Source organism: Spodoptera frugiperda, chromosome 13 (genome assembly GCF_023101765.2).
Source record: "Spodoptera frugiperda isolate SF20-4 chromosome 13, AGI-APGP_CSIRO_Sfru_2.0, whole genome shotgun sequence".
Classification (NCBI taxonomy): Eukaryota; Metazoa; Arthropoda; class Insecta; order Lepidoptera; family Noctuidae; genus Spodoptera; species Spodoptera frugiperda.
The window spans coordinates 480,487-503,175 of NC_064224.1; the positions used below are offsets into that span (position 1 = coordinate 480,487).

The 22,689-nt window shown below is 36.7% G+C and overlaps 2 protein-coding genes across 2 annotated transcripts in view; one reads left to right on the forward strand and one right to left on the reverse strand.

The window, feature by feature from the left end:
- LOC118270382 (octopamine receptor beta-2R) overlaps window positions 1-22,341 on the forward strand; it is a 206,815-nt gene extending 184,474 nt beyond the window's left edge. The window contains exons 5-8 of the mRNA XM_035585956.2: window positions 1,801-2,080; window positions 12,256-12,465; window positions 15,876-16,134; window positions 19,578-22,341. Coding sequence (XP_035441849.1) covers window positions 12,266-12,465; window positions 15,876-16,134; window positions 19,578-20,309 — 1,191 coding nt within the window. The 5' untranslated portion in view covers window positions 1,801-2,080; window positions 12,256-12,265 and the 3' untranslated portion in view covers window positions 20,310-22,341. The remainder of the gene's footprint in view (window positions 1-1,800; window positions 2,081-12,255; window positions 12,466-15,875; window positions 16,135-19,577) is intronic.
- LOC126911310 (uncharacterized) lies at window positions 2,982-9,039 on the reverse strand. Its single transcript, XM_050697907.1, has one exon. The coding sequence runs from the start codon at window positions 8,949-8,951 to the stop codon at window positions 2,982-2,984; it is 5,970 nt and encodes a 1,989-aa protein (XP_050553864.1). The 5' UTR covers window positions 8,952-9,039.
- Window positions 22,342-22,689: the final 348 nt, after the last annotated feature.

Below are 22,689 nucleotides of genomic sequence, written 5' to 3' on the forward strand. Positions count from 1 at the left end.
GGTATATTATCACAACAGTTTTGCTCATTACGCAGATTTAGACTAGACCAGTGCTCAGTGCCCGTACCTAAAAGGAATCAGACAATAAAAACATTTAGATAATTTTATTTGAGAAGTGAAATCACAACCAAAAACTTTCAAACACCAATCGCCTAGTTGTTAAAAACTATTCGAATGGAAACAACTGATAAAATATTATTTTAAATCGAAAAGTTATTGGCTTGTTATCACTATAATACTTACGCATTTTACGGGTCATAAGTTATAAAAGGGGATTTGATAAATTATTCTATGAAAACATGACAATGTTTGAGCAAACATTCCTATTTTGATAAAGTTCAAATGAATTCAAATAATATTTATTTGGTAGTTTCATTTTTGCTAAAGTTTTAATAGATTCAAATAAACTTTTAAATTGACAATTCAATTGGAATCAGTTCGACAAAAGGGATAAAACAAAAATAAAAGAGAAAGTTTCAAATAGAACAGACAACTCACTTCTGCCGACCTCTGATGGAAAGCTAACAAATTACTTAAATTTCGTGTACTATACCTATTTGTTTTTTTATACGTGGAGGACCAAGGGGGAGGCCTTTGTTCAGCAGTGGACGTCTCTCGGCTGATGATGATGATGATGATACCTTTTCCCCTCCTCTGCATAAAACGGTTTGATATCTTAACCCTTTGGGTGTTAAGGACTATCTAGAAGGCTAATGGAACTCCAGCTCGAAGAACTGGAGTAGGAACGGGGTGGTTTTTAGTCAGTAAGAGTCTGACACTCTCTCTCGCCTCGCTCAAGGTGAGAGAAGTCATTGGATGATTTTACCCCTTCAAAAACAAACCCTTTAGTTACTTAATAGGTTCAATTTTATCAGAAAGCACCACTGTCTAGTCTCTATAAAATGTGTAGTTAATCGAGGTCAATTTACTCGTAAAAGAAAAATAATTGCCTGTCAACAGTAAATAACCTAACCTACGTTACAATTTTTATAAAACAAAAAGAAAATACAATCGCAGACCAATTTGTTCTTTTCTATTTCTCCAGAATAAAATCTAGACGATTACCATTTCTCTACAAGAATAACAAATGACAGATTTGAATAAACGACAAGAAATGAATGTGAAAAAATAAATTTTATTTTTATCACGATTTTTTCAAAATTTTATTCACAATCGTCTTCTTCGAATCAAATCGGATTTTGTAATGCAAAATAAATGGTAATCCGTTGAATCGATTTTATAATAAAATGATTTTTCCTTTTCTAGTAATTACATTGCATCTAAGTCGAAGTTGAAGTATTTGAATAATTTTGAAATCCAAAAGAATAAAGATAAATGTGTGTTAAAATACGATCAAAATAATTTTCAACCTTATCTCAAAAAATTAATGAGTCTAAACTAGATTACCACCATGAAACATCAAAAAAAAAAACGTTACGATTCTTTTGCCCTAGCATTCACGAGAATTGTTCATAAGCTGATCACCCAAATACTGCGCTGTTCATTATATCACTCAACAATAAAAATAATTAACTAAAAAACGGTTTACTCGTATATTGTTATTTTAGTTTCAAGTCACAGAGGGACTCTTCATCATAAGCAGCGTGCGCGTCCTTTAGTTAATTTAGTGAGACATACTAATGTCTCACGATAGTTATTATAAGAACAAAAAGAAATTGAACATAGACATAATAACAATTATCAATAACGACAGCTATTCCAGTGAATACCAATGAATAAGACAATGGAACAGTAAATTACAAATAACCAATTAATTAACCAAAAACTCTCTTGTTACAGAACAACGATGACCTAAACGGAACGAACGGGCAAACTTCAACAAACAATGAATAAATGAGAACGATCGAAGATGCGCAATGAAATTTCGATACAAAAGTTTCAAGAGGTGACGCTGAAGAAGAAAATGTATGAAAACATTTCATTGAAATTGAAATGTCTTATGTTAAAGAGTTTGTAAATTCTAAATAATAATGTGCAGATTTAAAGAGACATTGAAGTACGCCGCGTTTGTTGGCGGTCGGATTGTCAGTGAAACGGAGATAGAACGAGCGAGATAAAGGTAAGGATGATAAATGATGTACTTGGAAGGAAGATTACATTTGGACTGTAGTAGTTTGTGTATTACAGAATAGTAATGCTGTATGAATCTGAAATGGTACTGTTTAATTTGTTGAATAATGTGTTTGTTTCAAACTTTGATAGGTAGACAAAGAAACTACGTTTCTAAGTCGTGTATCGAGTAAGCAAATCTTACATCAACATTTGATAGCAACTAGTAGTAGGTTTATAACATGAGCTAAAAACAAACTTTTTTTTTTTTTTTTTTAATGTAATATAGTTCAATCTCCACGGACTCGAGTCCGTGCCCTTGTTATTCAATTTTCTATAATTATACTAATACTAAAACTTATGACAATAATGTTACATGCTACAACAACACTATTCATTATACAATACATAAGATCTTATAACATTACTTGCATTACACTGGACCTGCAGGATCAACCCACCAGCACGGTGAGCGAGCCGACCTGCTCCAGCAGAAGGCACCCGTTCACGAGCATGACTTGTGGGCCAGCAATCGGTCCGATCGACCATTTTGTAGGGAACGGAGCGACCCAACCCACATCGCCACCAACTGTAGAGCATTTAGGAATGCATGACGTCTCCGCTCACGCGGCAGTAAGCTGATTCCAGCAGTGCCAGTGCAATTTGTCAGTCTTATAAGTAGAGTTACATCTACAATAATTATTGTTAGAGATTTTACTCAATATCAATATAAATATAATTAATAATTTTATAATAATTACGTTGATTTGCAACACAAACACACACAAAGTAGTTAAGTTAATGTTTACCTTGATATTATGTTATTACACTCTTAGTGTCTGCAATAACATAACATTGAGGCAGTTTTAATAAACACGATAATGTCATCGTCCCAGCAACACAGCTCAAGCCTAGAGCGAGCCCTCCCCGCCCAAAAGAGCGCCGACAACCGTCGCGTCCCTATTCCTGATTGCCATTTTAAGATTGTAGTCCAGGATCCCCTGCTCACTCTCACCCGCCGCTCGTCTGATGAATTTGCTGATCGCGTCGTCACTGACATCCGTGTAGTAAACACAGCTGTCAGTGTGACGAGATATAGCTACGACGGCATGCGGTACGCTGTCGTGTATCCGCTGTTTCCTCTGCGCTGTGTTCACAACTACCACTGCCGCGCACGATAGCCCCTGGGCCTCGTGTACCGTGAGTACGCGTGATCCCGCACCTGAACCGTATCCCTGGTTTTTTAGGGATTCCTTTTCTGCCTGGGTATGTACTAGGTATAACGTGTTCGGCGAAGATTTTGGGATCTGCGTTCCTGAGAAACTTTTTAAGTCAAGGGATCTCACATTCGACCTAGCCGAGTAAATACCACAGTACACAGCACCAAGAGCATATGCTACGTCCATTGGGTTTCTGTGAGTGCAGAGAAGTTCCCGGCTTATAGCCACGATGTGCGTAGGGCGGGTGTAAATGAGGGGGAAGAGGTTGTCGCGGTCAATGAAGGGAAGTTGATTCACGTCACCAATCAGCAGGACTTCTTTAGCCTGAGTTATTCTAGCTGCCATCACAATGGCCCCAAAGTGATTCATGAGAGCCTCATCTACCATCATTCGATGGCAGCTCTCTTGCTCTTTGAATCCATTCACCAAAATGGATGCCATTGTTCGGACCTTTGATTTGACCATCCCCCCGATTCGGCAGGATAGTTTGTCTCTTAAGTCATTTGCCGCTTCAGTTGTTGTGGTGACGATTAAATCTCTTTCCGCTTCGAATTGGTCGATTATCCAGGTAGTTTTGCCGCATCCTGGTACACCATTTGTCCAGTGAAACGTCGGGGTGTCCCAACCCCCAAAGAGAACGCCTTCCGGTCCAGATTCAGAAATGGATTTTGCCATTTTCAGAATCCCATCGTCCAGCATTATCCTGGTGCACCTAGCAACCACCACTAAGGAGTCTTCGGGAGGAGTCCTAAATTTCACAACTCCGCGTTGATCCGACTCCTTCTCGTCTAGAGACACAAATCCTGCGGTAGCGTTGTAAGCTGCCATACTACGACTTATCGAAGCTCCTCTCAATACTTTCGACGTACTGTTGTCGTATATGACTGCTTCCGCTGCCTCGAGTCTATCATTCAGTATGAGCTCGTTACCCTGCAGGTAAGCCTGCAGGATCGTTTTGCAAGTGCGTTGATTTACTTGCTTTGTTGCTTCTATTACTGCGACAAACTCGAGGAAAGCGTTTATGATATGGTCCCTAGGTGTGGCAACATGGCGAAGCTTCGGTGGACAGACATGACCCATTGCAGCTCTTGTTGGTGGTGACCTGGATTGAGTAGAATGTGCTTGAGCAACGTGACTTCCCCCGTGAGCGGATCCGGACGCTCCCCTTCTGAAAGGTGATGAAATAATGCCCGCAGCCGTACATATGGCTGATGTTATTGCCCACAGGTTACTTCGCGAGGCTCGTTCCTTATGTTGTCTTTCAGCGTTTCGTTGCTGTTGTTGCAGAGCACTCTGTTCCAAATGCCTTTGCTGCAAACGCTCCGAACCACTTAGGGAACCAACGCTTGGCGGATCCTGGACTGGTTTTCTGAGGAAGCTAAGGTCTTCACCCCTAGCCTCATAAACGATGACTTCATGATATTCGGAAGCCTGAACACAGCCCATGAGATCCGCTATCTTTCCCTTCTCGGAAGCCACCACTGCAGCATCCACGCTGATAACCCTTGACTGTACGCCCTCTACTTGACCCCACTTGCCTATACCGGACAACACCTTACATGCCTGTTCGAAGCAGGTCATCGCGTCAACGCCGGAAAACATTGCTATTGTTTTGTTGCGCGTTCGCAACAGTCGACAGCTTTGACCCACCAGTTTTATTTCTGGCAGTGCTTCGAAAACTCTGCGCCTCATGCTTGTTTTAAAAGTGCTGCCATTCAGAAGGGAGGCAAGGCCTGGCGAGATTGTTAGCCATTTCTGATGTGCGGTATTGCAGAAGGCGATCCCCAGTCTTTCGCTACCGGTACTCATAAACAAGGCAACTCCCCGAATCCGTATACCCTTGGCACCGTGTTCCCCATGAAGGAGAATTTGCCGTTCACCAATTGTAGGCAGATCGGTTATCGTTGCACGGGAAATCCCGGATACTGCCGTGGTCGAACTTGTTTGACTGTCCAGGTTGGTTGTTGCTGGGTTTCTGTTTTTTAGCGTGCTGTTTCTTTCAGCCGCCCTGCGAAAGATGATATCTATGTATTCCAGGAAGTGCGGTCTTTTAGTGTCGTCAGTTAGGATAGAGCTCAGTTTAGAGGCATCCAAGTTTGCATCGATCTGATGTTCTAGGTTGGTTCTGGCGGCCAGAAAACGAGGACAGTCGAGAATAATGTGCCATACAGACTCACTGATAGTTGAATCGCATTCGCAACCTGCACTTTCTTTCAATTTGAACCGATGCAGGTACTCAGCGATCCCTCCATGTCCAGTCAACGCTTGTACTTGGGCAGGTGTCAATTTTGTCGATCTCACTAAACGATATGCCTCATTGACATTCGGGAGAAACGACTTCGTGACCTGCCCAGTAGTGGAGGTGGTATACCTGTCCTGCCACTTTCGGATGGTCTCATCTCTTATTTTCTTTTTGACATAGGACATGGGTACTTTACAGTAGTCTGCCGTGGTGTTATCTTTTGTTTTAGCAGCGGCTTTGGCTAGTTCGTCTGCTCTCTCGTTTCCAGCCGTTCCAACATGGGCTCTTAACCAGTAAAATCGAACCTCTCTCCCCTGCTCCCTGATGTTTTCAATACACTGTTTTATGCCTTTGGCCAACTGATGGGTCACCCTGGGATTTTTTAAGACATCGAGTGAGGATCTAGAGTCACTCATAATATTTACTCTACTCTCTCTATTGTCTTCTGCCATTTTGGTGGCTCTATTCAGCGCATACAGTTCGGATTGAAAGACTGTGCAGGAAGAGTCCAGACTAAATTTGGAAAACGCTGACTCGCGCCCCCCCTCCCACCAAGTCAGGGCGGACCCGACACCCCCATCAATTTTGCTGCCATCTGTGTAAATATGAGGGCCGGCAATTTCACCGATGAGAGAGGATCCCGAGTCATCATTCTCCAGGAGCTCATAATTTATTGAGATTAGTTTTGAGGGATGTGGCTGGTCCAGGTAAGGGACATCCCTCTCGAGCTCCTTCCCGGGTGGTAGGTAGTCATGAGAGAATCCTCTTTTTGTTCGATACAAACTAGCACTCTCCTGAACTCTTAAGTCGAGTGGGATTGTACCTGACAATACCGTTGCTGACGTGAGCGACACTGTGCGATAAGCTCTACAGATCTTTTGTGCGAATCCCCTCTGGAGAGCATTTAGTTGTTTTTTAATCAACTCCAGCTCGGTTACTGGGGCCCATACATTCGCAGCGTAAAGCACAATCGGCTCAATGACCGCGACGTAGATTGTTCTCGTTATCTCGCCATTTAGTCCCCATGTCACTTTTGCCGCGCGTGCTAGCTGTTTGTAAATATCTGCAGCTTTTTTACACGTTTCGGATATATGGGGTTTAAAAGTTAGTTTTCTATCTATGGTAAGGCCCAAGAGCTTTATCTGGTCCACTAAGTTTAGCCTGGTGCCCGACATGTAAAGGTCTGGAGGGCTAAAAGCGAGCTTTCTTGTCAGCAGCATCGCGTTGGTTTTGCTTGCCCCGAATTTAAGCTTGTTACTAGCCCCCCAGGCCGTTACTATTTCCAAGGTACTGTTTACAGACTGCTCCAAGACGCTTACCTTATGGCTTGAGAACAGGAGAACCACGTCGTCCGCGAACGCCTGGCAATAAACCCCCTCACTGCTGAGTCTGTGAAGCAACGAATCAAGGATAAGATTCCAGAAGGTTGGTCCCCCCACCGACCCTTGGACGCAACCTTTGTTCGTCCCCTTTTCGCTGCTAGCTCCGGCATAATTAACCTTGATCTTACGTTCACTGAGGTAGGAGTCTACCAGGGCGTACAGGTTCCTAGGACACTTCCTGGCTATTAATTGTTGTTTTAAAGAAGGCCACCAGGCGTTATCAAATGCACCCTCTATGTCTAGCGATACCAATATAACGATGTTTTTGGAATCGAACTCGGTTTTAACTCGTTCCACCAGATCATAGAGAGCATCTTCTGTTCCTCGTTGAGGAAGGAAACCATACTGGTTTTTATGCAGAGTTGGAAAGATGTGCCACTGAATTCTCCCTATCATCAATTTCTCCACTATTTTGCCAAATACGGATAGGAGTCCTATTGGTCTGTATGACTTTGGATGGGTGTAGTCTTCCTTGCCTGGCTTCCGGAGTATTATGACGTGCGCAGATTTCCATTGTGTTGGGAAGTGTGCTCGTTCCAAGCATGTGTTGGCTATGGCTAGGAACAGCTCCCTTTCACACTGGATAGCTGCTGTGCAAATGTCAGCCGTCAGGCCGTCAGCTCCTGGGGCTTTTTTACAGTTTAGTGCATTAAGCACTAAATCCACCTCAGCCTGAGAAAAGAGAGGATCATTCTCCGAAAGCTCCGTTATTTCGTCAAGGTTCCTCCCATCCGCTAGTTTTCGAAGGGCAGCATGGTGGGAATCATCGGTATTTTCAGAATCATCAGGGTAAAAAGTTTTCGCCAGCAGTTCCGCTGATTTAGCCGGACTGAGAGTTGCTCCTTCAGCGTTCCTTAAGAGAGCATCCTCTTGATGTTTTGTTGTTTTCCTGATGATTCTGTACACTCCGTCCCACATACTTTCCATCTTTTGCGTTGTGCAAAACTCCTTCCAACTCCTTGTTTGTTCCTCATCTGCCTTTGACGTGTATGCTTCCTTTGCCTGTATATATTCGTCAATGACGAACTGTTTGCGAGAGGGAGCTGCGTTCCTTATCCTCCTTTTTTTTCGAAGCACATCAGTCTTTAGATCCTCCAGGGAATCTGTCCACCATGGGGGCTTACATTTCCCTTTCTTCGCCCTTATTTTGGGAATAGCTTTTTCACATGCTTCTGTGATGGCGTTGATGTAAGCTGTGACCATGGTTTCTAGTTCCCCAGATGATTGGACACTCATGATTTTTTGTGGAGTTATCTTTTTCTCTGACAGAGAAGTTCTTAATTGAGATTTAAATTGATTCCAGTTGGCCTTTTTGGTGTAATAGATACGCGTTGTTACCGGTTTTATAATTTCCAGTTCCTTTTGCAACTGCAAGTCAAAGGTAATGGCGTTGTGATCGGAAGTTGTAAGGCCTCTGTCGACTGTCCAATTTTCAACTCTAGCCAGCAAAGATGTACTGCAGGCTGTAACATCCACTATACTTGTGTAAAATCGGTCCCGTCTGAGTGCTTCAAATGTTGGTGTATCTCCTGTATTAAGTATGTGGAGGTCCATCTCGTTGAGGAACGAGTTATAGTCTGCTCCTCTTTGGTTTTCATAGCTGCTACCCCACCAAGGGCTCCAGGCATTCACGTCTCCAGCTACGATGAGGTTTTTTGTTCTTAATTTTGGTATGGATTCCTTTAAACGTACTAGATTGTGATTTATATCCTGATCTCCCTCAAGGTAAACAGATATCACTCCAAGCTGCAAGCTACCTGAAGTCACCAGTACGGCTGCTTCGGTTTCCGTTACCAACTGAGGATCGTGTATAACCCTCAGCCGATCCGAAAAGACTATTACAGCCGCTTTTACAGGCTTCTGTCGATTAATGGTGCATTGAATTATTCTTGCGCCAGGGTATTGTTTCATTTCACCGGTATTACCTACATAAGGTTCTTGGACAAGAGCTAATGATATACCCTTCCTTGCCGCCGCTTGTATTAATTCAATGGTTGCTAGCTTAGAGCGATGCAGATTTGCCTGGATGATGTGCATTCTGCTGCTGCTCAAACCTGAGGGAGTCCCACTTCTTTGCGCCTGGTCAACCTTAGCAATACGCTATGCGAGATCGTGCTATAGCGTCCCATTTATAGCGCAAAAACAAACTTTATAGTAACACGTGTAAGCCGGGTCCAAAACAGTCTCCCATATAGAAAAAATAAGAATCGCCATTTTATACATTAACATTTTATTTCTTTCAAGAATTTTATCGATAATTACTAGCAAATCAAAGCTTAGACACTACCGGTACTGACACTATCCAAATACTGTTAGATCCCCTAATAATTTGGACTACCTAACGGGTTTACTGGGGCCCTGGCTTTCGAGCCAAAGCCCCAGTAAACCCGTAAGCAGGAGTAGGAACGGGGTGGCTTTTCAGTAAGAGTGAAACTCCCGAGAAGATATTGGACGATTCCTCCCTACCCACCCTAAAAAAATTACGAATTTTCACAAAATACAAATAAGAACTAAACAAATCAAAAAGCAAATAAAATTCGAACACACCGCAGAGATACACCATAAGATTCAGAAACAGCCTCATTACTTATTTAATCTACGTCTGTTACTTTTCAAGCAAAAAGAAAATCTCGTAATACCGCTGTTTTGTCTAAAGCAAACGAACATTTTACGGCAAAATTATGAGCAGTCACGCAAATATTCACTTTTTATTTCGTCGTCACATTTTAATTTCTCGGTTTGTTCTACCAATTCTGACTTATCTTTTTCTTGGCTCTTTGCTTTTGGAGAAACGGGATTAAGAGTATTTGATCTAAATATTATAGCAGGCTCGCGTAGACTTAAAAATTTAAATCCTACTCAAAAAAATCGACCTCCCTAACGTTATCCTCCTCAGGTGTTGGTAGATGCTTTTGGCTGTGGCTTTCGGTGTCTTAATTATTATGTTCTTCGGCTTACTCACCTAACTGTTTGACGAGGAACTCAACTAGTTTCAAGCTATTCTAGAGGTAAGGCGATACGGCGTCTGTCGCGCTGCTATTGGCTAGGTTCTCTATACAAATATTTTTAGTATCATTTATTACCTTCTATGACAACAAAATTAGTTTAATTCAACGGCCAAACTAGGTCACCTATTTAAGCAATTTCTATAGTGACTAAAAATAGTTTCTTTCATAGATTCCTTTAAGAAAACCGGTCACTATTGTAAGGTCGTGTTAAATCCAGGACCCTTTTCTTGAACAAAAACTTGTGGGCTGCAAAAAGTACGGCGAAATAATTCAGCTCAGCTAACATATCGATCCTACAATTTATGAGTCTGCCGGCGATCATAAATTTTGAGATCAAAGGGAAAACTAAGCTGCGAACGTTGTATTAAAGTTTAGAATAGAATACACATTCTATAGTACAGACATAGAGAATAATATTTGAATTTAGCTTAGTCTTTTTTTTTTTTTTTTTTTTATTTTTTTTAAACGTTGCCCCACACTAGGATTTACTCCTGTGTCGTGGGTGCGTTTACAAACATACAAGTTCACATACACATGACACCCAGACCCGAAACAACAATTTGTGGATCACACAAAGAGTTGCTCCGTGCGGGAATCGAACCCGCTACCCGTTGCGCGGCAGCCAGTTGCCCAGCCACCGCACCAACCGTGCAGTCGATTTACTGATGAAGGTTTTTTTTTCTTTGATTTAATAGTTTTAGTTCTGAGTCCTATATAATAGAGGTAAAGCTTATTGTGTTACGAGCACACGCAGCACAATTTAAAGTGTCTCTATAAATCGCTATTTTTTTTTTTTAAGGGTGAAAAGCATTCAATGACTTCTCTCGCCTTGGGTGAGGCGAGGAGGAGTGTCAGACTCTTACTGACTAAAAATCACCCCGTTCCTACTACTGCTTTTTGAGCCAGAGCTCCGGTAAACCCGCTAGGTAATCCGCAGGTCCGGATCACTATGCTCGACTTGGGTATCGAATATTATACCCCTTGTTTATTATTTTCGCTAACAAACACTTGACCAATGGATTATGAAATGAAAAGGATATTTAAAATGAAAGCCGAACAAATACTTGAATCATTTATTTTATAACTTACTAAATGAAGCAATACAAAGAATAAACACAAATGAGTGTATTCAACTCCAGAACAATATAAATGTCCGTCGAATATTTTCCAGTTTTAATACCAAAATGCGGTTTGCAATCGAAATCGTACAATCATTAAATTCAAAAATGACAATACCAATATTGACATACAAAGAGCTATTAAAATGCATGTTTTGTCGAATAAATACTTTATTACTAGGAACTCAGTTGAAATGTGTAAGGATTTTGTATGGTATAAGCCGGTAAACAAAACGACGGATCACCTGATGGTAAGCAACCGCCATCGCCCATGGACACTCGAAACACCAGAGGCGTTACAAGTGAGTTGCCGGCCTTTTGGGGGTTAGGAATTGAAGGGTTGTTGGGGAATCGGGGATTGGAAAGATGGGTAATTGGGCCGCCGGTAACCTCACTTACACAATGCAAGCGTGCTTTAATGTCGGTTTTTTAAAGTATTTAACTTTTTTTTGTCGATTGTACCGATGAAGAACTAAAATATGCTGATCTCATATCAAGTACATATTTCGTATATTTGAAGGTTAACTTATAATGGAAAATATTTTCTTGGTAACTTATCGTTAGTAAGGTATTTTTATAAAGATTTTAATGAACGCTAAACTGATATCTTTTCTTTAATAATTTTAGATAGAATTTTTGTTCCATAAATACTTTAATTGGAACTTTACAAGCAATATTTATTGGATAAGTTTAGTTTTTTAATGGTTATTAGGATTCAATTACACTGTTTATTATTTTCTTTTGTATCTTTATTTAGTTTAATTTCTAAGAAGAATGTGTTAGTCCGGAGCTACAGACTATCTACCTATCTAAAATCAGAAATAGGTACTTTTCGCCTCACCCACGGCGGGAGAAGTCATTGGGTGATTGTCCTCCCTCGACAAAAAAAAAGTATTATTAGTTTTTTTTTTTTTTTTCAGTATGTACCATTGAACAATTGTACGTTATATGAAAAGGTTAGAAGTCACCAAACAAGATTTTTTATATAAAATCCATAGCTTAATCAAAACAATGGATTTAGCGTAAGCGTAGCGTAGCGTAGCGTTTAGTAAATGGATTTACAGTGTAATGGGCTTTTAACAGGCTCCAAAAAAAGAAGATTTTTAGTTTGATGTGCTTTTTCTACACATACATGACTTAAGTACACAATACCCATCAAGTCAGTTAATATTACAAGCTTAACACAAAACCATAACATAAATTCTTCTTCCGCAGGCCACCCCATATGGATCGCGAAAATTTAACCCACCACGCGGCACTGAACGCCACGGTCAACGCGACTGGGAACAGCACAGTCGCGGAGGCCGAAGATGACGACCTGACACAGAGCATATTCTTCAAGCTGAGGATGTCAGTGCTCCTGCTGATTGTGATCATGGCAGTGCTTGGGAACATGCTGGTCATCGTCAGTGTTATGAGGCACAGGTGAGTTTGTCGCTTTTTCTTCTTTTTTTTTTACATTTGTAGGGTCGACGTTTGGCCGCTATCTCACCTGACGGCTCACGCTGTTTGTTCTTTTTAGCTTTGTTAGGTTTGTGTCGTTGGGGACTCTAGAGAGACCAAGACACCTCAAGGAAGAAAGTGGCATAGTGGTAACGTGCTTTTGTGCTACTGGCGTAGTGAGGCTCATGGGAGACACACACGTCTTCTTAGGCACGTGCCGTAACAGGCGTTGCACTGTGAGAGCTCCGGAGCAGGTCTAAGAGGATTTGGTGCCCCTCACAGGTACCGGGGTGATTGTAGTGAGGTTCAAATTCCACACTCGCTTGTCTTTTATCCCCATAAACCTAATGCTTTTTAAGGTATCCCCCGTCACCAAAAAAGGGTTTAGTGTGGCTATAAATTTAATGAGATCTATATGAAATAACTGCTGATATTTACAACTAAAAATAAGAGAAAAACATAATAGCAATATTCAGCTCCACGTGCTTATATCATAGATAAGTTATTTTAAAATAAATTAATTCAAAATGTCAAATTGAATATTAAAAAAGCACTTAAGTATAATTTAAAACTTAATCTGAAACCATAAACGACTTTATTACATTGAAAAGTCCAATTTAAAATACAATATCCATTTTATTTCAAAAAGGATTTAAAAATATTATATGTAACTGTTGACTCAACAAAAATAATATTCTTCAATAAAAATCCCCATTAAATATTACGACTGTACTATAAAAATACCATAAATTACATACATTGCATTTATGTGAGTAAATAAAAAAGATTGATTCAGATTTTCGTACAAGCAATATCAAACTAAAAGAACGATTGGTACTTAACTTATAGAATCCATTTAACGATTGATGATAACTAATATTTGTTTACTATTAATGCTTTCATGGTAAAACATACTTATTTTAAGGCATTTCTTAACCTTCTGTGAGACGGTGAATAGGATTTTTAGCTTTATTTAATACTAGCTTTAGCTTGCGACTTCTTCCGCATAGAATAGTGACTTTTCGCAAAATGTAGGCTTTTAACTTAGTCTTTTCATAGGTATAATCTAAGTAATTTTCTGTAGAAGCACTCGATTCCAAAAGAAATTGAATGAAACCACTTCTTATAACGATCCCCAAAAAACCCAGACCGCTTAAGTTCCAAGCTTAACGCCAGCCGTTGACCTGAAAAATTAAGTCGGTTTGAGTCCACCATTAATTCAAAGAATCTTTTAACATTCCTTTATTAAATGAAACTTTCCAAAATTAAGCTAACAAGTCTAATTTAGGGATAACTGTCTGTCGACCATTATAATTGAACCAGAGTATTATAATTAAGTTTAGAAATCTTTACCAAAATCGGCCACTCTCACACCGAGAGCGTGATTTGAATTTGAAAATTATTATCAAAAACTTTTTGAAATTAATTCGTTAAGTTTTAATGAAGATGTATTTGATGGATGTGTTAAATTTTATTGAGTTTATTACTCGTAGTACAATTATGTCAGTTTTGTAAAGGATAAATTCTTTGATGTCAGTCTCTAGTGTAAAAAAATTTTTACGACACCACTGATAAACGGTGAAGAAAAAAATTGTGAGGAAACCTGGGCTTATATTGTCTAATTATAAGTTTGAAATCGCTAACGCTCATTGAACAAACGTGGTGATTAATGCTCAACTCAAAGTGTGAGAAAAGGCAGCAGTGCCCACTAATAGACTGTTGAAGTAATGTGAATAAAAATTAGTTCGATAGATACAACACTGAATAATATCAATGACCAGTTATAAACTTCAAGCAATAAGATACAAAATCAAGCATTATATACACGAAAGCGAATTGATCATTTTGGGTGCAGAGAAACTCATCAAAACTTTGATACAATGGCAGAACAATGAGAAATCAGAAATATAGTAATATATTTCGCTAAACTAATCCTCACTATGAGACCCGCGTCACAAGTGTAAACGTTTCCATCGTTATAACTTTTGTCCGAGCAATCAAAAGTTTTGCTCTTTCATTCTTCTTATCATCAGTTCATTCTAATAAACTAGTCGCTGAAACGGTTGGACAAATTACTTTATTATTCGTAGATATTTTGTTTTGGTCTTTTGTATATTGTAGTTTTGTCTTAAAAAAAAAACCTAAATAGTGATGTCATGTACTAAAACTAGGCTAATGTTCGTCATCTATTTTTCTTTTGATTTTTTTAAAAAACGATGTCCCACACTATGGTTTCTAGAGACCCCTAACCTAAGATAAGTTATACCTAACGATATATTGGTTTTCACCGACCTATAAGCGATACGTAACAGTATAAGAGTAAGGGTTTATTTTAGGTGCTCGTCATACGCTAAGTAACTCTTAATTTAGAGATGGTTAGTGAAAAAAGTTATACGTCATTTAAAGCCCTAAAATCCTAACATTAAATCATCACATATCTCCTCATGGGCCTCGTACTAAGCTATTATGTTATGATTCAGTAGAAAATATTAAACCTTTACTTGTTTTTAACGATACTCTAGAGTGTACAGGACATCCATTTTACCTTTTCTCTTGAGGGTGATAAAAAATTTAAAGCGTAACGTAAAGTTTTTGCGTTGCCCAGCTTTTTGACAAATGTTCAAAAAACTGTTTATACCGCAGCAAAAAACAAAAGTACTCCTTTTCTTTTTCATGCTATAAGCCGGTAAACGAGCAGACGGATTACCTGATTGTAAGCAATCGCCGCCCCCACCGACACCCTAAAAGCCAGAAGCAGTTCAAGTGTGTTATCGGCCTTTTGGGGGCTTGGAAATTTAAGGATTTTTGGAGAATCGGGGATTGGGAAGATTGGGAAGGGGGTAATTGGGCCTCCGGTAACTTCACGTACACAACGAAACAACGCAAGCGTTGTTTCACGTCGGTTTTCTGTAAGGCCGTGGTATAACTCCGGTCGAGCCGGCCTATTCGTGCCAAAGCATGGCTCTCCCACACTTGAAACTCCCACACTTCCATTGTTCTGACTGTTTTCATAAAAAATTAGCTGTTCATTCAGCTACTGCGCCAACCATACAGTCCATTTTCATAACTGTTGACTCTTTGAGTCATTAGTAGCTCAATGTTACCATCTTTCTGTTAAATTTGTATAATGTAGCTGTTGATTCACCTTTAAATAAATCAATAAATTAACATTTAGTTCTCAATTTTTAAATTGTTCTGACTGTATTTATAAAAAAGTAACTGGTCATTCAGCCACTGCGCCAATTTTCCATTTTCATAACTGTTGAGTCATTAGTAGCTCAATGTTACTATCTGTCTGTTAAATTTGTATAATGTAGCTGTTGATTCACCTTTAAATAAATCAATAAATTAACATTTAGTTCTCAATTTCTAACACTATTCTTCTTCCACAGAAAACTACGAGTCATAACCAACTACTTCGTCGTGTCCCTTGCGTTCGCTGACATCCTCGTCGCTATGGTGGTGATGCCGTTCAACTTTAGCGTCCAATTCTACAACAGCTGGCTATTTGGACCCACAATTTGCGATCTATGGAACTCCTCGGATGTCTACTTCACATCGACGTCGATATTACATCTGTGTTGCATATCTGTGGATAGATACTACGCTATTGTCAAACCGTTGAAGTATCCTATTAAGATGACGAAAAAGGTTGGTATCTTTTGTATTTCATGATATACACAGTATGCCATTATTTTTTCTAACTAATATTCTATTAAAGGCGTTTAATGTAATATAATCTACATTTATTGTAACGCTGACTTGAACCAGTTATGTTATGGAATATATTATTGAGATTGCCAAAAAGCTTTTACCATTCCCCAGATTCAAAATTCTTACTCAGTTTCATTAAAATAATTTTGATAAACTTGAAAATCAAGCAATAATAAATTACTTGTATGTTTTTCGGCTTACTCACATAAATATTTGTCGGAGAATTCAGCCATTTTTAAGCCATAGTAGTGGTGTATTCATAAGCAATAATACAATTTGGTCGGCTCAGTCGTAGAGTATATAAAACCATACAGCCAACGATGCATTCATTGCGGTCCATCTTTCTCATCAAATATCTTATCTTCAGTTTTAATCAGTCCAGCTCAATTGACCCCAATATCGTCTGCACCAGTTTTTTGATAATCCTTAACACAACAAGGACTAAATGAAAGAACAATTCACTTTTAATCTTAGTATATACATACGACAATACATAAAGTAACTCAAAACTAGATTATCATGGTCTCGATTTTTATTAGGGGCAACTACCCAAACGCTAGCACTGCACCAAATTATCAGCACTCTGAATAAATCGACCAATTCTAAGGTTTTCACTTACTAATTGGGATTTCCACACTTATAAATAAATAAATACATGTTTTTGGAATCCTGCTATTGGGAAAATCATACTTTGAGACCTCAAATTGGTGAAAATTATGTAAACAAACACTTGTGTCTTACAGTTTCTTCTGTTTTTGCCTGTTTCTTGTGATCGCGCGTAAGTTCACGTGTTTACATTTTATGATATATCGTATATCTTACAAATTTAATATTGAAACTACTGATTTCTCTGATATTTGAGATAATATTTGATGATAATCTGAAGGGTAGAATTTGAGGTTCTCGTGATTAATTGCTAAAATACGTAGTGCTGATAAATGGATCAAATATTTTGTAAATTCTAAATTATCAGCACTGGTGATGATAAATGGAAAAAAGCACATAAATACAAATTTCCTATTTTTTAATGTAAATTATGTTTATTTTATGCAAAGAATTATTTTTGTTTTGTAAAAGTAGTTTATACCATCAAAATCCAAATGTTAGCATGGTGCTGATATTTGGATCAGAAGCATGCTGATAAATTGGTTTCCCTAGAATTTCATCATCTCTTCTTATTTCTTTCTATTTATTTTTTCTCTTCTTATTTTTTGTTTTATTACCAGTATTATTAGCAGAGATTTTGTAGATGGTATGCAAGCTACGACAACTTCTATAACAAATAAACAATGTTATAATAATACTGGAGATTGTCTTAGTAGTGCGCAATTGGTATATCTTGATATTCAACAATATTAATAACACCAGTCAAATTACAGGACAATTTGATTACTGAACGGAAAGGTGTTAAAAAAGAGATTGACTTGGCCATCGTACGTAATCGTGCAATAGACCATCGTAATTCATTGTCATGAAATAGACTAAACAATTTAATACCAGAAATGTCAACAAAAGTAGGTATACTTGTGTTTTCATGCGATGGCTAAGTCAATCTATTTTATTTAAAACATAAAATTAATGTTAATATTGATATGATAACAATTAACATTATAACTTAGGACAGAAGGTCTCTTAAGTAGGGACTAAATAAAATAACCGACTTGGTATTACATGGATCTCACATTTTTTGCGGTACATAAACTGATAAGGTGGACTTGGAATTTTTTACAGAATGTTTTTGATGGTATCTCACTTTTTTTTTGTAGATTCAATTATTTCATTAAACAATAAAATGTAACTGCATTAATAACTTTGTAATTTATATGGGTTTACAAACTTATTGGTGTGATGAAATTGTAACTGTATCAATAACTTTCTAATCCCATACATTTAGGATTACAAAGTTATTGATGCAGTTGATGTATCTAAAAAACTGGACTGAATTTACAAAATATTTGATTTGTCCCTTGATGTAGGTACTAAATACTAATTTTACGCAAAAATTTTAAGCTTCTACTGTTAGAAGTGTATTATACTTTTGATGATCTGTCAGTCAGTGACAAAATTTCGAAACTTTGACGTGTTATAATTCTTAAAGTAATGGTTAAAACTTAATGACAATTCAAATATACCATGATTGTACATGCCTGCTTAGTATCTGAAAATTCAGGCTTCTTGTTTTATCCACAACAAAGTTATAGGCGGTCGAAATTGGCCTGAATGGTTTCGAGAAAAGGATGGTACGGCCGTGACGCTTTTTTTTGCTCGACTTATACAGATAAAAGTATTATTAGATTATAAGTAATTGTTTTGTTACCTACTTACTAACTATATAAAAAATAATTAAAAACAGATTTTAATAATGTAACTATTTTTTTTAATGCAATTCCTAACAGTGATAGTTAGGTGCTGATAATTGGGTTGCTCTATGCTAGTAATTGGTGGAGATGGTGCCAGTAAATGGTGACAGACCCATTTTTTATTCTTACTTGTCTAAACAATGTTGGATAGAGGTCAATCATGTTTTTCTTTTTTTATCGTCTTCCTTATTAAATATTATAACTATTAAAATTTGCCTTAACGGGTAAAAGCCTTTTTTTTTCACAATAATAAATTGGCTTAAATTAGGACTATCTCTTAAAGTGCTGATAATTGGGTAGTTTACCCTATCTTTTACTCATTAAACGGTCAGATTATTTTGGATACCTATCTGAATAATATGTATACTTTGCAACGAGCTAATAGCTTCATGAGCAAATATATTAGCTTCACTAAAGGACTGACAGACAGACAGACATCTTGTTTTTTTTTTTTTTTAATATTGTAATCTTTGCTTTGACGTTCAAAAGTGCTTCTCGGCTTATATATAATAAATAATTTTTGACTTTGACTTTGACTTTGAGACATGTGTGTGTGTGTGTGTATGATTGTACCTAACTAATTAAGACATTAAACTAAAAGCTATAATTTGTAACGCAGACATATTATTGTTATCATAAATAATTCAGATAAATATTAAATACTCGACTAGTGTAGGTATAATTAGTCACTCTGAATGTATAATTATAGTCAATTATGTATTCAATGTGAGAGTAATTGCCGACAAATTTGTTAATCACCAGAACTTGATTCTAGGAAAATGTTTAATTGGGATATTGTAGACTTGTACAGCTCTGGTAGAATTCGTTGTAATATTACTAAAACAGAAATATGATTTAAATATTGTGATGTTCTTTAATAAACTAGTATTCCAATTATCAATAAGAATCGTGTTCCCATTAAGAAAATCTCTACTAGTTTCAAGTCACAGAGGGATTCTTTAATTTAGTATATCAGAAAACAAATCAGTTATGATTTTAATACATTTTTTTTGTTTCCAGATGGCATTCGTCATGTTAGCAGCAACATGGTTAAGTCCAATCACGATATCCTACGTCCCAATCTTCATGGGCTGGTATACCACCAGCGATCACTTGAAAGTGCAAAGAGCTGACGAGTGCGAGTTCATAGTAAACAAACCCTACGCGGTAATATCCAGTTCAATCTCGTTCTGGATACCCTGCACCATAATGTTGTTCACATACTATGCAATATTCAGGGAAGCGAATCGACAAGAGAAGAATTTGCACGCACGAGCTGGCAACGCAATGCTAATGCACAGACATTCTCGTGAAGTAGGTGATAAGAATGGCGCCTTACACATAAACGCTACTACTCCAACGAAGGATAGAAATATCCTCAAAATGAAGAGGGAACACAAGGCAGCGAGAACCTTGGGCATTATCATGGGTGCCTTCATTCTCTGCTGGCTTCCATTCTTCCTCTTCTACGTATCAACGTCATTATGTGACTCTTGTAGATGCCCTGAAGTGGTGACAGTGATCATGTTCTGGACTGGATACTTCAATTCAGCTCTGAACCCGATAATTTACGCGTATTTCAATAGAGACTTTCGTAATGCGTTCAAGAATACTCTTGCGTGTGCGTTCTGTAGTTTCTGTAAGAGAAGTGCTTCGGATCTTGATGCTTTAGAACGGTTAGATAGACGTGGTTCTGCTCAATTAAGAGTGCCAGTACCTTCTAGAAGGACTTCGGATCTAGCATCACTTTGAATATCGCCAAAGTGCGAAGTGACAGCGGTTTGAGAGGCCTAGCGAAGTCTCAACGAAATATTTAAGGACATATGTGTACTTATTTCCAAAGTTGATGTGATTTTTTTTAGAATCGTCGTGGTACATTTTAATGTTGTATAGAAAAACAATACGTATGTGTCGTTTATAGGGACTATTGATAGATTTTGTTCGAAAATGAATTAATGAGTCTCGTTTTTAGAGGTTTAGAATAATTATTATATAGATGGGGACTTCTTAATTCATTTTTGAGTGTTAAATATTTAGGTAGACTATTGTAATTTAATGACTCTGATAATTCTTTGTGATTATCGATTTGAACCAAAGAACTTTATTTTTCTACTTCGAAAATATTTGGGATCTGTCTTTTCTAGCACAAATGGATGTGTTTCCTTTATCATTTCTATTAGAAACGTATATTTTATACCATTTCACTTCTCATTCACTTTGTATAAGTTTTAAAATTAAATTAACTTAAACACAAAATAATAAGTGTGTAAATCAAACTAAAATGTCATTATTAACTATATAACATAACCAAATAAATCATGGATTAGAATAAATGTGTAAAATAGCAATATCAAAATATTAATTCATCTAAAATGCATAATACGAAATAATAATAATATAACCGAGTTGTAAATATTTATTAAAATAATGAAATGAAATACGAATATAAAATAATGAATTAATAAAGATTTCACCTATGACGTAGAATCTGAGTGTTGTACTAATAAATGTTTTTATTTTATCGCTTACCGTAATATCGGGGTTCTTTTACCCTAGGGGGTAACCTTAACCCAAACTTTTAGACCAATGAAAATCTAATATACGCTTTATTCTGGATATCTATTGGGTATAGAATTTGGGTCAAAGTAACCCCCGCAGGTTAAAAAAACTCGACCTTCCTAATATTTAATTTGATAGTGACATACTAATATTAACATTTATTTTTCTCTACATTTTTCTTTTCCTTTCATATACGTATCCAAAGTGTTGTATAATAGAATCATTCCATAGTAGAACATTTTGAAGTCATTCTGATATAATGATAATATAATAATTATAAAGTAAAGTAGGCTGTTTTATATTAACGGGCCTAAGTATAAGATTAAACTATTTAATGAGGCCAAAGTCTTGTAAATATGTAGAATCTAGGAATAAAATAAATTATTATAGAATAAAATAATAGTCTGTAGATAATAAAAATAACTATTAAAGTATTTGTAACAAAAATTGTAATAGAAAATGGCTATTTATTGACTTTAATACATAAATACGTATAGAAAATTGTGTAATTGGATTTTGTAACAAAAATGTAACTCATTTTTAAATGAATGTGTCTACGCTAGTTAACAATAAGTAGCATAAATTGTACTAATAAGTCAATAAATAAATAAATAATTGTTTGCCTTCATTTTTATTGGATAAAATCATTATTATTGTTATTATTTTTGCTTAAAATGTTTATTAAAAATAAGTATTATTTAAATGAATTTAATTGTAATAGAATACGTAATTTAATTTTGTAACAAAATATATCTAGACGTTTTTTGTAAATAGCTATTTTATAAATTAATATAGAATTGTAGATATATAGTTTAGTTATAATAATAGGTATATCAGTCACTTAGTAATTAATATTACGATTTTATTTAAATTAAAATAGGAAGATACTATAATGGGGACAAATAACGCTTCAATAGAGAAAAAAAAAGGATTTTTAAAATAATGATTATTGATGTGCTACGATAAAATACCAAATCTATTAGATTTGATGTTTGTAACTTGTCAGTGTTGTGTCAAAACTCATCGTTTTAAATATTATAATAGTTGTATGGAATTACTAACTTGACTAATAATCGCACTATCCGCTTTTCAGTACTTTAGACTTTATCAAATACTTCCAAAAAATTTTGTAGAACAATAAAAAATCTGTAATACGAGTATATATTGTGTAACATAAATTAATAGATATTTATTGTAACAATATTAACTGGAAAATAATTTTATTGTTATGTAATAATAATAATTAATTGTTATAAAACGTATTTGATAAAGATTTGATTTAATTTGCAAATAAATTATTTAATTTGATTTGATTTGCTTTGATTTGATTTAATTTGATTTGATAAAGTCTGTACTGAGCACTTATTGTTTCTTCTTGCGTCCAAAATGTAATCTAATATTTATTTTTGTCGTGTCAATGTCCATAATCCACCGTTAGCTTGTATTTCTGCGTTCTCATAAACGGTGTGGAATTGTTGTTTCAAATAAAATAAAATCATTAATTACACCATTTTAAATTAAGTTAAATTAAATCATTAATTACGATATTTTATAATTACTCAAAAAAACACAT

What these genes read in the sequence shown, in the direction of transcription:
- LOC126911310 (XM_050697907.1), bottom strand. Translation starts at nt 8,951, where the DNA reads ATGCACATCATCCAGGCAAATCTGCATCGCTCTAAGCTAGCAACCATT.